The sequence below is a fragment of the Cavia porcellus genome, unplaced genomic scaffold (assembly GCF_034190915.1).
Source record: "Cavia porcellus strain 051 isolate PalLab524CR breed Dunkin Hartley unplaced genomic scaffold, mCavPor4.1 scaffold_14, whole genome shotgun sequence".
NCBI classification, from domain to species: domain Eukaryota; kingdom Metazoa; phylum Chordata; class Mammalia; order Rodentia; family Caviidae; genus Cavia; species Cavia porcellus.
Window position 1 is genome coordinate 9,405,576 of NW_026947497.1, and position 14,925 is coordinate 9,420,500.

Below are 14,925 nucleotides of genomic sequence, written 5' to 3' on the forward strand. Positions count from 1 at the left end.
TTTAAAAATTACTTGAGAAAAGAGAATATACCTTTTCCTCTGATGTCATAGAAGAAAGTTATAAATATTTAGCAGGTTAAATTATTAAGCACTATAAGAAAAAGTATCTTTCAAGGAAATAGTATTTTAATACTCTACAAGAAAAATCAAGCCTAATATACCTAAATTAATGATGTTAATTGTGAACATACCATTTGTTAGCATGTCAATTATGCTAATACTATCTTTCCTTTTTCTTTTTTTATTTGTTTGAGATAGGGCCTCACTATGTAGCCCAAGCTGGCCTTGAATGCAGTGATCCTCCTGCCTCACCCTCCCAAGTGCTATGTCTATAGGCATGCACCACCACACCCAGGATATTTTTCTCTTGTACTTATTTTCTATGAATAATAAGCCTATAATTATGCAATATTTTATTATTTTCTAATATAGTTTGTCTTTTTTGATCCAGAAATAATACTTAAATTATTTACAACTGAAGAAGAGAATTTTACCTAACTGTAGAGACAGGATGACCTAGAAGATTATCACGAATTATTCAGAGGCATCTGAAGATGGGGTCTACCATGATCTGAGCTTGGTCTTCTCATCTCCTTCCCCCCTCCTGCATCCTGGGTTTCGATCATGGATGATGGCAGGAAAAGATAAGTTTAGCTTGGTCTAGGCCTAGAGCCTGTGGAACCTGGTTAACTGCAGGGCAACTAAACCCTAAACAAAAGAGAAAACCTGCTTTGCACATGCACAGACGCGATCCTCCCCTGGGCCCAAGGCAGGCCCCAGAAGAAGCAAGGGTCTAAGGCGTTGTCCAGAGCTCACGCGACCACTCCACAAAACGATGCTGTGCAAGTCCTGCCACCCTGACCCCCCAGTCAGACACCCCAGCTCTCTGAACATAGAGCTGGGCTTGGGCCACCGCACTGAGCAACACCTGATGCAGCCCTGGGCACTGGCAGTGCCCACCCAGGTGCCGTGCACATTCCGGTATACATGTGGCATCTGCTGCCAGTGCCACCAGGTCCCTGAGCCCATTACCTGCTCTATTTTCTCTCCCTGGGGGCAGGTTTGTGTTTAATCTTTAGTCTCTATTAGATTAGACGGCTGGTGCCCCCAGGGAACCTCTGCCCTGCTGGACACATCCTTGAGCCCGTGTAGGAGTCAGAATGCTCTTGTCACCCTCTTTTATGGAATATGACCCCTTCGAACTCAAGTCATCCTCCCAGAGAAAGAGGACGATGCTGAGGGTCACATCAATGGTCTGGCTCCACCTCACTGTGAGAAGGCATCTTTGTCTGGAATAAGAATGCAGAGTTCCCCATCCACACGGATGGCCACTACATTTCATGACAACACTCATTTGGATGGCAATTTTTGAACACCTTAAGTTTTTAAAAATATTGTTACTGCTCACTAGATACTGTCCATGCACCTTTGTAACCTGACACTTACATTTATTATAAACATAACGAGCCGTAATCGTTAATGAAAACAAGACCCTAGCAGAGGGAAAAATAATAACCAACACTGCACCACCTTTCCACAACTACTTACTACAACTTTGTCATTATTTTCTAGTTTTTTTCCCCTTTGTGCATATAAATCTACCCTCATTCAGTACATTTTCAGGGAAATCCCTTGTTTAAGTTGCATTGCTTTTTCATGAGAGTAGATAGTTTGAGCATCCAGAAAAGAACTTGGTCTCCAACACCAGGCAAGAGTGTAGTAAATCAGTCAAGCTATATTAACGTCCTCTCTTCTTGCAAGTCAGACTAGGGAAGGAAGTGCTTTTCCTTATTCTGCACGCTGGCCGGGCTTCTCTGACTCTGGAGGAGCACAGAGAGGTATGGGACAGTGGGATTCCTCAGACAGTGAGCAAAGAGTTATCTCTTCCCACTAAGTGACTGGAGGCTTGGTTTCATAGTGGGTAATAATTTCCACACTGAGAACAGCCTTCAGGCCCTGACCACAGGCAGGCAGGGTGCAGGGTCTCAGGGACCCTCACAGGTGGCCAAGGAGGGGGGCCCACTGTGTCCTCTGCAGCCCTGCAGAGTCCTGGGCATCGGCCCTGCAAGGACAGCACAGTGCAGATAGTGAAGAGCAGCCCCAGGTCCTGGGGGTGTGGATCCCCCAGCCAAGTGTACCCCAATTGCCTGGCCACTTTCACCCCATGTGTCCCTCTGGCAGTGGAAAGAGACCTGGGTGAGGCCAAGGACCCACAGCCTACAGCCCTCCCACTTGGAGCAGGCCCCAGTGTTTATGTGATGGGTGTCGAGGGCCTGGGGTCCCAGCACCAAGGCTGAAGCAGAACAGTTGCAGGTGGGACCCCAGCTTGTGCAACTCAGCAACACCCTGTGCACGGAAAGAGACAGCATGGGGTGGTGGTGTGAGGGGCGGAGTGCAGCACAGAGGCCCTTGGTTCAAGCTCAGTACCATCGAAAGGAAAAAGTATTTTAGAAAACAGATGCACAAACTGCAAGTGCAGACACGTGGGATTGTCCCAATGCACAGAACCTGAACCCTGAGCCCCACCATAGAGCAGGGCGGCAGCAGAGCTTTGCTCATCTGAATGCAGCAGTGCTGCGTCAGGAAGCTCTCATAAACAGGAGTGGTCTCCTAGGGGGCAATCATGGGTATCTGTTGTGAGTCAAAGCAAACTATTTCTCAGTAGTACCAGTGTAGATTACCAGGAGGTTGCAAATAATGTTTGAAGAATGATTCAGAAAAGGCCTACACAGCTGAAGAGTCACTTTCAAACACATCATCAGTGGTCACAGGACGGCAGAGTAAAACACGAGTTTAGAATGGGGGTCCCAGAAATTTAGGGACCATGTGGAGAGGACAGAGGAAACTTTCCAACCTTCATAGCCGCCCTGGGTAGAATCAACGAGCTAGATAGAAGTCCTCTGCTTCCTTCGGAACCAGGTGACCAAGTAGGAATTGGGCACTGCTCCACCAGGCACTAAAACTACAAAGCTCAAGTGGTTAAAATACCGGGTCAGAAAAAGGCAGGCGGCCACCCTGCAGATGAAGAGGGACTGGGGGGCAGATGGCTTGTGACCTAAGGATTCCTAGCCTGAAGGCTGAGTCAGGAAAAAACCAACAGACAGGTTCCACTTTCCGGACATCAACCTAGCTATAGGTATCATAATCTTTGAAAGAGGATTCCCCTCGATGTGTAATTTATACTCATCCAAAGGAAATCACCTGGCACTGGTTACACACAGAAAGTTCTCAAGTCTATAAAAAACTTGGAAAAAAGACTGAAGTCAATGTGGTCAAACACCAGTGGTTTCTTCTAAGAATTAAAGATGTCTTCTTGTCATGTTTTCATTTCTTTCACCACAGTAAATGCCTTGCGTTACCCTCAGGAAAAGAATTTAAAACTGAGAAATCAAACAAAAGGTCCTCCTCAAACTCCTCCCCTCACACTAGTAACCAACCTCCAAGAACAGGGAAACTCCCCAGTCTATGCAGCTCTTTCTGTCAACAGTATGGTGGGGCTGTTGCTAGTGACAGCTAATATCTGGCTGGGAGAGCCTGCAGCGACAGACGGGGAACTCAGAGCCTCCAGTGTTCGGTCCTGATGACGTGCTGGGTGAGCATCAAAGACGTGGGGGACAGCATTTCACAGGCAGGAGCTTTGCAAGAAACAGTCCAAGTCCATGGGTCATGGCTTGTTTGAGATGAGACCGGGACTGTTTCACGGTAAAACATCATCAACAGTGTCAGGACCCTTTACCAACAGACATCGAACAAGTGAAGTTCAGAAAGTCCTGGGAATGGAACATGGGGGGCATTCTATCACTTTTGTGTTTGGGATAGATTCTCACAAAGTTGCACAGCTGGGACTTGAACTTGCCATCCTCCTGCCTCAGCCTATCTAAGAGCTAAGCCACACTCCACCGCACCCAACTAGATTAGAGTATTTACACAGTTTAATGTTTGTTCTACCCAATAAAACAAACCCCGGCATTGTTATTATTCTGGCTCGAAGTGTTCAGTATCTATTCAGGGTAAATTAGACAAGAAACACTAAGACCAAGGACTAACACCGCAAGAATGCTCTAGAGTGGCCAATTTTTCAAGAGCACCAATTGCCTGCTTGGCTATTTATTAATATTCAAAAGCAGGGATGACCAGGTCCCATGCAATCCCTGCCCCACTGAGGCCTTGGGCAGGAGTCCAGCCCTCCTGTCTCTGCTGCTGATGCCACCCAAAGAACAGACTTCAGAGCAGTGGCTGGCTGCGGGGATCTAACAGTTCACACACCGAAAGCATTTTTGAAAAGGCTAGCAATCAGCCAGCAGCCACATAAGTACCAAGTATTAGTACTATCATTCCACAATGCAGAAAAAAAAATTGACTCTAAGTTATACCAAAAAGTCATAAACTTGAAAGGAATCTGTAGAAGTTGATACTTAGGGTACTTTTTGTTATAAAATAGCTTTTATTGAGGTTCTACCCTTTTATTACAATAATAACCACTGCTGGCCCAGTTTTTAAATGTTTAAAAGGCACCCCTAGACTTTGATAAAAGTCTCAAATGTTTGGAAAAAAGTTTCCGGAGGAAATGTCTTCAACACACCTTTTTTTTTCTCATTGAGCCTCAGAAAACAAGCTCATGAAATTCTCTACTTCAAAGCACTCAGCGCCAGGGAACTTACTGTGCCTATAAAAGCCAATCATCCCAGTTAGGATAGGCCTTAGCAGCTTAAACCTTTTATACATTTTACTTAACACGATGCTCTGACTGGAAGCAGTTAAGCAACTCGGCCTGAAAGACAAGAAAACTTGAGTGTTTCAGCCAATGTTCAGCTTATATTGGAGTTTCTTTTTAATTCAGTAATGCCTGAGGTAAGTGGTAAATAAATGGTGAATCTTTGTAGCTTTAAAACACATATTAAAATGATGTTTATTTTTTAAAAAATAAATGGTAATAGTCAACTTTATTAGGATCCATTTTGAGGCAAACTTTTTAAAAAGTATAGTCAGTTTAGCAAGAATCATTTTTCCCTCCTTTTTGAGACAGACTTTCACTATGCAGTTCAGGTTGGCCCTGAATTCACTTTGTAGCGCAGGCTGGCCTCGAACTTGCAACAGTTTTCTTGTGTCAGCCTTGCCAGTGCTGAGCCACCATGGCTGGCCTAGCAAAAAGATTTAGTGGCAACAAAATACAGACAAGAAGTAAGTGGGTACTGTAATCTCAACTACTCAATAGGCTGAGGTGGGAAAGTGGTGGGTCTGAGGCCAGCCTGGACATTTAGCAAAGATCTCATCTAAAAAGAGAGAGAAAAAAACAAGACAGGGTTTTTGACAACTATCAGTTTTCATTATTAAGTCACTGTTAATATGTTTGTGTGTGTGTAAACCTAACCCACGTAATTGCCTGCACTGTACAAAGACAAATGGCAAACATGCCTTTCATTGATCTTTTCAGGGTCTTCAAACAATCAACCTCTCCCCAGCAAGAATCAACAGTCAGTACAAGACTTCAGCCTCAAAACTTTAAGAGTCATTTCTCACAAACTAGCTTCAAGGTTAGGTGCTAGTAAAAGTAATTGGTAAACCAAAGCATCTGAAATCTATTTCTAAAACAAAGGAGCCATGTTTTTGTTTCTCTTAAAACATGTGACCATAAACCTTGTATACAAAATACATTATGTAAAAATACTTTCCCTAACATCCTGCAGTTAGGATCTTCTCCATAAAAGCTTTAGAAAGAAAAACAAAACCCTAATCTATGAAACCCTAAAGATAACACAACAGGGTGTTAGGAAACCAGGGGTGATTATCCAGCACAACTGTTTGCAATCAGCATGTGTAACTTACTTCAGCAAAGTCATCTAATTTATCTCAGCAAAGTGTAAGCCTTTTTCACTTGTACATTTCTTTTGTACAAAGGCTTAAAGATAAATTTCAAGAAGCTCGTAGTGAGAGACTGATTAAAAATAAAAGGTTTTCTAGAAGAACCTAAAAAGTAGAAGTAGACGTCACGTCTCACACCTATAATCCCAGCTCTCCAGGAAGCTGAGGCTGGAGGAAGGCTGCAAATTCAAGGGCAGCCTGGGTTACAGAGCAAAACCCGTCTCAAAAAAAGACATCAGTCCAATAGAGACCAGGGCGGGGCAAAACTGGCTGAGGAAGGAGTGACCAGTTAATTACTAGATCCCAGACACAGTGCAGCACATAAATTGGCTTGAGGGTACCTTGGAGATCTGGACAGTAGACAAGGTCACAGACACCAAGATGAGCTTGCTATGATGGCTTTCTCGGACAGCCGGCCCCACTCTCTCCAGGGTGTCCTTCTATCTTGCCTTTTTTCCTTTTATTTGACCCAAGCTCAACTCTGCAAAGCCAGTTTCTTGCTCTCTCCTCACTTTTAACTTTTCTAAATAAATTCTGCTGCTGCTTTTTTGCTTGTTTCATTCAATTCACTAGAAAAATCTGGACTCCAGGCGAGGTGAGCAACTCAGAAGCTGCTAACACTGAACCGGCCAGCCACTTTGAGAAGAGTTGTCCAAAAGTGTTTTGATGGAGTCATCCGGGTGAATCAAAAGCCACGCACTCGAGCACCCACTCCAAAAAAGGTTAAGTACAGTATCAGAACAATTTTTGGATAACTGGCTTCAAAAAATAATACATGGACCTAAAATATTACAAATCATTAATGCAAAGGTAAATTCTTGAACTGCTGTAACAGTGCCACTCGGCTTCATTTCACTGGGGGAATTTTATATCTTAAGTATTTCTCAGTCTAAGTCCCTTTCACAGCTTCTCATCTGAGCTGAAAGAGCTTCTTGGAGGACGTTCCTAAAGCCACTCATGCATATGCAAAGAGGCACCTCTGAAGTCAAAGTCTAATGTTATGCTCTGACATTTTTACAATCACCAACACAAAAGTCTCAAGCACTGTGCTAGAGACCACAACATTTAACATGCGATTTAACAAGAGGTCTTATGTTACCAAAACAAACAAACAAAACCCACCATATACCAACTAATGCAAGCATACAAACGGATAATATAGGCACAAAATGATTTACAACAGGCTTTCATCCTTGGGAAACCTAAACAAGGGTTGCATGAAGAGACATCATTTCTTGAAAGATACATAACAATTCAAAGTTCCCACCCAACTTTTTAGTATGTTGAGGCCCCTAACATAGATCACATTTAGCACAGTATTTTTGCCACTTTTTTTTCTTTTCGTCTTTTTGAGACAGTCTTGTTTTGCAGTTCAGGCTGGCCTTGAGCGCTGATCCTCCTGCCTCACCCTCTGGAGGGCTGCGATTACAGGCTACAGGCGTGTGCCACCACACCCATCTCTACTTTCTTACTTTACCCTACCACACGTGACACCTACATCTCATCCCTTTCTAAAATTTACCGAATGACGCTTAAATTCCTCATGCTTAAGACTTTTCATTTCTACACTGACTATAATCTGACTCTGCAAAGTAAGTGGTAACAAGGGATGCAACGAGCCTCATGGGGACACAGTACAGTCCTCGGCCCTGACCCAAATCACACTGGCTGTAATGTAACTGCCTGAACCCTGAGCTAGTGTATGCAGGAGACTGCACTCTTCCAGCTCTTCTCACTGATGCATGCAGCAGGTCACCAGAAGGAGGGAGCGACTCAAAGCAGTTCTTAGGACAGCCTAATGCTGTGCCTGTGCGAACGCTGCCGCCCTGATGCTGCGATGTTTTCAGTAAACACTAATTTGGGGTCTACACGGCTCTGCATGTTCGTTCATCCTGAAATTGTACATCTTGTTACTTGCTAAACCTCACCCAGAAGAAAAAAATACACGTATCTGCAACTCTTTGGTAGAAACAATTTTGCAAATAAAAAGGTTTCCTCCACAGGCCAGTTTTTCTAGAAATTCCTGTCTCATAACTCCATAACACAGCATCAAAATATAAAAACAATAAAACCCTTATAACCATCCCCGTGGGAGGAGAGGAAAGAAAAAGTCAGAAAAATCGACAAAAGCCTTGAAAGACTGGAGGAGGACGAGGCCAGCAGAACAAGTGGGAGGGAGAGGAAGGGGGAGGGCAGCGAAGGGGAGGGAGGAGGGTTTCCTGAGGTCCGGGCAAGCCCTGCGTGACGTCACGGCGCACACAGAATGTGACAGCAGTCAGCACAGGCCTCCCGCCTTCCTATTGGTGGGTTCCGTGTCAGCCGACATCAGAACATAATTCTTACTGGCCAGACAATTACAGCAGCCAGCGTCCGCTGTTGCTGCTCTCTGGCTGCTTCGGCTGTAAGCAGAGCCTGTTTCTCCCGGCTCGGTGAGTTTTTCCAAGCCTTTCCAAGCAGTGCTTACAGCAGTCAGATGTTAGTGAGAGTAACAAACTCTGTAAAATTACAAGGACGTTTTGGGGTAAATCGGAACCCAGAAGGCTGTTTAGAGCATAGGGCAGGTACTTCCCTCCACATTTACCTGACCATACGACCCAGGACGCTTTTAACTGGCAATGTTGTTTCAAGATGTCTCAGAATGATTCTCCAGGGGAAAATACCTCTCTGAGCATTTCAGTCGCTATTCTATGATATATGCAACTATTTGCTACAAAAGTAAACAAGCCTATTTCATGTCTAGGCCAATGAGTATCAGGTTAAACATTAAAGCAGCAACAATATAATTCATAAATGTGTCTCAGTCCGACCCTTTGGAGTTCATACAAACACCACTACAAAAAACATTTAAATAATTAAGACTGTTTCATGAGTATGTGCAGCATGGGGTAGGTTTAAACCCTCTCAAGTCGCCAAAACCCTGGGTTTTTATGATAAAACCCAGGGTTTTGGCGACTTTATGGCGAATTTATGATAAATTCATAACCCCAATTAGCAAGCTTTGTTTGAAGATATGTGAACTAGATTTTTAAAAACAGCTACAAATAAATCTTCAAAACAGCAGCTGCCCAGCTTCCTTCAGAAGCTACTGTATTTCAAATACAGTAAATGAGAACTGGGAAAGGTGTCTTTTTTTAAAGCGCTTTCCCTGCTCCTCTCCAAGAGAGTAAGCCTTGAGTATGGCGCTCCCTTCTCCTGTTTGCAAAGGAAATGAAAGGCAGAGCCTCATTTTTTTTTTTTTTTTTGGTCTACACCTGGCTCAACTGGGGAGTAGGGAGAGTTCTACAACCGGGCCTCTGGGATGCTGGGTGAAGTGCGCCAGGGAAGAATAAGAACTGCAGACTCCTCTGAATGATATGCATTTTCAGAAGAACATAAAGTCCAGGAAGAGCAGAAGGGAGGAAGGGAAAACCAGGTCCAAAGCACAGGGATAGGCCGAGGCGGGTAAACCCGGGATCCTGGCATTCACAGATGGGGCTAGCCATACAAGGGGCGCCAGCAGCACTCCACCGGGTGCCCTGAAGAACCAGTAGTGCCAGGCACAAGGTCTGGGCCCTCGCCCTTGACAGATGGTGGTCTGCGGAGCGCGCGGCCAGGTCTGTGCATCTTCCAGTACAGAGCTAAAATTCAGGAAGATGCAGTGGGAAGCTTGGGAGCTGCAGAGGTGATGTTCATGCACTCTTGCCATCTGCTGTCCCAGGAGGGCCAGGGCCCGCTGGCTCCGCCAGAACTTACTGAGTGAATGGAGAGACTGCCAGGCAAGAATCCCGGGCAGCCCTGGGAAGTGGCTTTAGAGACAAGGTAGCAATAAACAGGAGACAGGAGAACCGACCGCGGAGGGCCGACAGTGAAAGCACTGAGCCGGCAAGGCGCGCGGAAGCCGCTCCGGAAAGGCAGGTCCTACCAGGACGCAGCGGCGAGCCTCGGGCGCGCGCAAGGTTCAGGGGTGGAAGATGGATGGGTGGGCGCTCACCGGGCGACAACGGCCGCTGGGGTCACAGCCACGCCGGGGGCCAGGGTCGCCCCTCCGCGGGAGGACAAGATGCATAGGCAGGGATCTCAGCGAGCGGTACGGCCCAGAAGGTAGGCTTCCCAAAGGCCGCGCCTCTCCCATGCCTCCTTCATGCAACGCGACTGTAGCCGCTTCGGGTGCCCCGGCTCCAGGTACCAACCCTGCCCCGCCCGGCCGGCGAGCCCTCCCGGGTCCCCAGAAGCCCGGCCCGGCCCGCGCCGCCCCAGGCAGGTTCCGCCTGAATGCGGCCGCCAAGGGCCATGCGCCCCCAGCCTCCGGCTAGGGAACCACAGAGGGCGCGCGCGGGTCGGGCGGGGGCGCCTCGGGACGAGGGTCATGGCCGCCAGGGCGCAGGAGGCTGAACCCTCAGTCGGGCCGGATCCGCAGCAACCCTCCACCACGCCGCCTGCGGGGGTGTGCCCCGCGCCCCGCCCAGGCCCCAGGCTGCCCGGTCCCGCTCCGGAAAGGCTGGGCTGGCGTTTCAGAGGCGCAGACCCGAGGTGCAAGGCAGAGAGCGCCCCCCCCCCCGCCGGCCACAGCCTGGCCACAAGGAAGAGGCCGGTGGGTACTGCACCGCCTCAGTGCACCTCGCAAGGTGACACCAACCGCCTCCTGACACCGGCCGCCTCCAGAAACTCCTGTGGGGGGTTTTCTACAGGACTGGCGGAGGGAGGGGGCTCCGTCCACCGGAGGCTTCCCAGACCCAGAGAATAAGTTTTCCTGGGGAGGAGCCCCCCACGGGTTCTGCACGCTGAGATGTTTCCTGGTGTGTGCGCCCTGACTCCAGACAGCGCGAGCGGGAAAGTGAGCGCGTCAGTAAGGCGCCTCCGCGCAACAGAAACTTGATCGCGGCATGGCTCGCTCGCTCGGTTCATTCATTTTCAGCCCAGGCTGTACGATCCCTTCCTTCACGTCCCTGGCTCCAGGTCCGGGGTACCGGAAGGGGAAAGCACGGGGAGAGGGGTCCTAGGAAGGAGCCCCAGGCAGGGGCTGGACGCAGCGGAGGGCGGGGGGCTGGGGCCGCTGCAAGGAGAAAGCAAGGACGCGAGGGAGCCGGGGTTAGCAGCGGGGAGCGAGCCGGGTCCGCCCGCCACGGCCGGGCGGACACCCAACACTGGATGGAGCCTGGGGCGGCACGCGCGGTGTGGACCCAGGTATCTCCCACCCGGGCCGGCCGCGCTCATCACCCGGCGCACGCCGCTCTGTTACGTAAGGCGAGGAAACGCGTAGGGGCCGCGGCGCCCACCTGCACCGGGCCCCGGGCCCCCAGGTCCCGCGCCGTCCACGCCCAGCCCGGGATCGCAGCGCGCGGCATCGCCTTACCAGTTCTCCTGCATCCACTGGATGGCTTCATTTTCGTTGAACTGCTTTTCAAATTCGTATTCTTGTAAGGTCAACACTGACATGTTCATTGGGGCTGATCTTCGGAGTCGCTACGTGTTCTCTACACAAAATAAAATAATCGGTAAAGCGCCGGCCGGGGAGGGCTCTCCCGCCTGCGCGCCCACCCACCCCGGGCCGCCGGCCGCCTCAGCCACATCCAGGGGGCAGCATGCCTTGCTCGGCCGCGCGGGCTCCCGGCGTCCGCAGCCAGCGGGGAGGAGACGACGCCTTGCGGTCTTAGCGCCCGCACGTTCGTCCATCACGCTTTCTACTCGTCTGCAGGGAAATCTCCTCCCCCTCGTGCGATCGGGAGCGTTAACCCTTTGCGACGGAGGGCGCGCCCGAGCACGCGCGCTCCCCGCCCGGGGGCTGGCGGCGGAGGAGGAGGGCCGGCAGGAGGAGGAGGAGGAGGAGGCCCGGGGTCGCCGCGCCCCTTCCCGACCTCGTGGCCTCCCAATGGGGTTCCGGCAGCGCGGAGACGACGGGGACCGGGGGGCCCTGCCGGCTCCCGCTCGCACCAGCACCCCCGGGCCGGCCAGCGCGGGGACCGCACCGAGGGGCGCGCGGCCGGGGGACTCACGTGAGCGGCGCCCGGGCCCGCAGACCTCCGCGAGCGCGCGCGGCCCTGGGATGCTGGGCGGACGCCGTGGGCAGCGCGGCGAGCCCGGGGGCCGGAAGTGGAAGCGAGGCGGCGAGCGGGTTTAGGTGGCTGCGGACCGGCCAGCTGGGGGCAGGGGGTAATTAGCTCGCGGAGACAAAGGAGGACGGTGGCTTCGCGCACAGAACTGGATCGACTGGTCCAATGTAAAAACTGTTTGCATGCATGAATAATCGCGCTCTATCTGCTGCGCGGGTTGGTTGAGCCCAGGAGCTTGCGAGGAGAGGACTGGGTGCAGTGTTGACCCCTGCCGAACCCCAGCGTCCCCGCAAGGTCGTTTTAACCTTGGCCTCCCCATGCACCCTGCTTCTGGACAGAATAGTGCTCTCTACGTCACCCTCCCGTTCACTCATTTCCTCCAAGAGTTAGGGAAAACGAAATGTGTGACATAGAGATACTCGATAATCCAACGTTGAGATGTCCTTGTTAATTTTTAAACAATCAGCGATCTATGCCCTCAGAATTAAACGCAGCGGCTGGGTGGGGAGGTGGCCTGGCAGTCGCCTACCCTGCGTGCGAGAGGCAGTGGATTCAGTCCTGCGGACCACAAATAATAGTCATTATTATTAAGTGAAATGAAATTAAACAAAACGAGATGCCCGTTATACAGGGCCAGGAAGAAAACCTCCGTTGTGCATCTCCCACCTGCCAGGTAGTCAGAAGAGCGATGACTGACTCTGGACTCAGAGTGGGAACAGAGAAAAATATCTGCGTAAAGAAGGAAAACAAAGTACATTAAATAAAGAGTTCAAAGAAACGCAGTGCAGTATGCCATCTGTCAAAGGGCTGAGGTGGTAATTAGCAGGTTAATATGCAGGTTGATGCTCTGAAGATTCCAGAGACTGCTGCTGCTGGTCCAGCCAGCTGCTTCGCCCAAGTTGCTTCCCTAAGTTGCTGGGGACTTCGGAGGGGCGAGGCCGGCAGTGTGGGCAGTCCCGCTTGCTCAGAAGCCTGAGAAGTTTTGCTTAATGCCTTGACCTGTTAGGATATCCGTAAATTGTGAGGCGAACAAATGCTTGTTTAAATAAATGAAACCACTAGGGAGGTGAGCCAGGAACAAAGATGGCCTTTCCTACACTGTCTTAGTTCCTGGCTCACCCCCCTGGTGGTCTCATTGATGGTCTTTCTTTTGTCTATAAAGGATTCGGTTTTAAATCCGCTATTCTAAATAACATATTTCCAAGAAGTTCGAGAAATCTGCATTTGGTTACTGTTTTTCTTATTCAAATAATCACTGCAAATGCCTGCTTATTTTCTCAAAATGGGTTTGGAGTTATGTCAAAAACAAATTTTGTGGAGTGGGAAGTACATGCACCTCTAAACCCAGCACATGGGAGGCTGAAGCAGGAGGATCACTGTGAGTTTCAGGCTGGTCTAAACTACATAGCAAGACCCTGTCTCAAAAACAAAAGTGAAAAACAAATTTTAAAACCTGGCATGGGGGGAGGGGGAGCACACCTATAATCCCAGCTCCCTAGAAGCAGAGGCAGGAGGATCAGCACCAGTTGTGAGATCCCATCTCAAATGAATAAAGAAAGGAATGTCAGTGCTTATATCCAACTTTCTGATTTGTTGTTATATATATGTAAGGAAAAATCACTCTAAAGTGGGCGGTGCGTCCCTTTTCCTTGACCCACGTGGAGGTCAGTATGAAAAGGCGTGCAGAGGGGGCGCTGTTGAGCTCTGAAACTGCTGGCTGTCTGGCAAGCACTTTGGCAGCCCTGAGGTCATTTGAAGTGGATAGCGCTCAACCCTTGGAGAGCACCTACTCATCTGAGCTCCTGGGAAGCAGGGGAGGGCGCAAGGACACAGCTTCTGCTGCCTGGAGGCCCACATTGCAGAGGGAGGAAAGATCATTAAAATTAGCAGGCCTTGAAACCTAGGGGTGTTCCTGTCAACCTGGCAGGCCTCTATGAAGGAGTGACTTTGGGTTGGCACCTCTCTTGCGGAATGGAAAGTAAGTGTAAAGGTCCTGAGGTAAAGGGTTTGCAGGGACAAAGGGATCCCAGGTCATAAGTGGTAGGTAGTGAGGCCAAAGAGTTGGAGGAAGGGGTCACCTTAGCCCAGGTACTCCAAGCTGAGGTCTTTGCATTTTATTCCAATTGCAGTGCTGGGGAAGTGGGGATCAAAGGCTTCTGAGAAAGATGTGCCCATAAAATCCAGTGATTCCACTGCTAGGAACTAACTCTGTTCTACTTGCAAAAACATTTCTAGATTGAATGCACGTGTAGGACTGCACATGCAGTCCTATCCGTAGTAGAATTCTGGTTAAACAGTGGCACGCCCTGATCACGGAACCTGAGTTCATGTTTTACAGCGGCTCTGTGAGCTACAGAGTTTCCTGGTAATTTTAAAAAGCATGGCCCTGGACATTGCATTTAGTGTTACGTTGGGAAAAATATCTACATTTTCCTTTTTATTTCCTGAAAAGACAATCAAGGCTGTGTTGGTGATGTATATATTCGGGGAAAGATCTGGCAGCAATCTAAGGAGAGCTTTTGACTATTCACGCTGTTGGTTTTTTTTTTTTTTTTAAGTAGGAAATTTTATTGAAGGAATGGGTCCTGAGAGACAGGAGGGGTCCAGAATGGGTTAACACTATGCTGTTTGCTTTCCTGCAGTATTTTAATTTTCTTACCAGGAGCTTATCTTTCACTTAAAAAAAAAGTCAATAGGAGTTAGCTGAAGCTGTAGATAACAGAACACTTCTTAACTTAAAGTTGGCCAGATTTAAAAGTGTAAATGTAGCATAATATTAGAAGTAAAAAATTTTAAATGGTGATTCTCATAGGCTTATTTTAAATTACAAGTCATGCACTAAGGTTAGTGAGATTGAAAGGGAATGTGAGGGGAGAGACCAGTTGCACCAGTAAGAATTTTTATGAAAAGACTTTGTGTGTGTGTGTGTGTGTGTGTGTGTGTGTGTTTCTAAGCCAGAACCAGAGAGGTAGCTAATAAGTACTCTAAATAGCCAGGCTCAAAAAGTAGCAGTTAATTCATGTTCAGTACCAAA

General features: G+C 48.9%; 1 protein-coding gene across 3 annotated transcripts in view; it reads right to left on the reverse strand.

The window, feature by feature from the left end:
* Positions 1–12,555, reverse strand: part of Elovl6 (ELOVL fatty acid elongase 6) — a 100,679-nt gene extending 88,124 nt beyond the window's left edge. The window contains exons 1-2 of one of the 3 annotated variants that reach the window (XM_013150608.3): positions 11,835–12,555; positions 11,195–11,315 (exon numbers count right to left, since the gene is read on the reverse strand). In XM_013150608.3, coding sequence (XP_013006062.1) covers positions 11,195–11,283 — 89 coding nt within the window. In that variant the 5' untranslated portion in view covers positions 11,284–11,315; positions 11,835–12,555. Of the gene's footprint in view, positions 1–9,832; positions 11,157–11,194; positions 11,316–11,427; positions 11,570–11,834 lie in introns of those variants that run through there. The other 2 variants (XM_013150609.3, XM_013150610.3) reach the window with 2 other exon arrangements.
* Between the last annotated feature and the right edge of the window lie 2,370 nt (positions 12,556–14,925).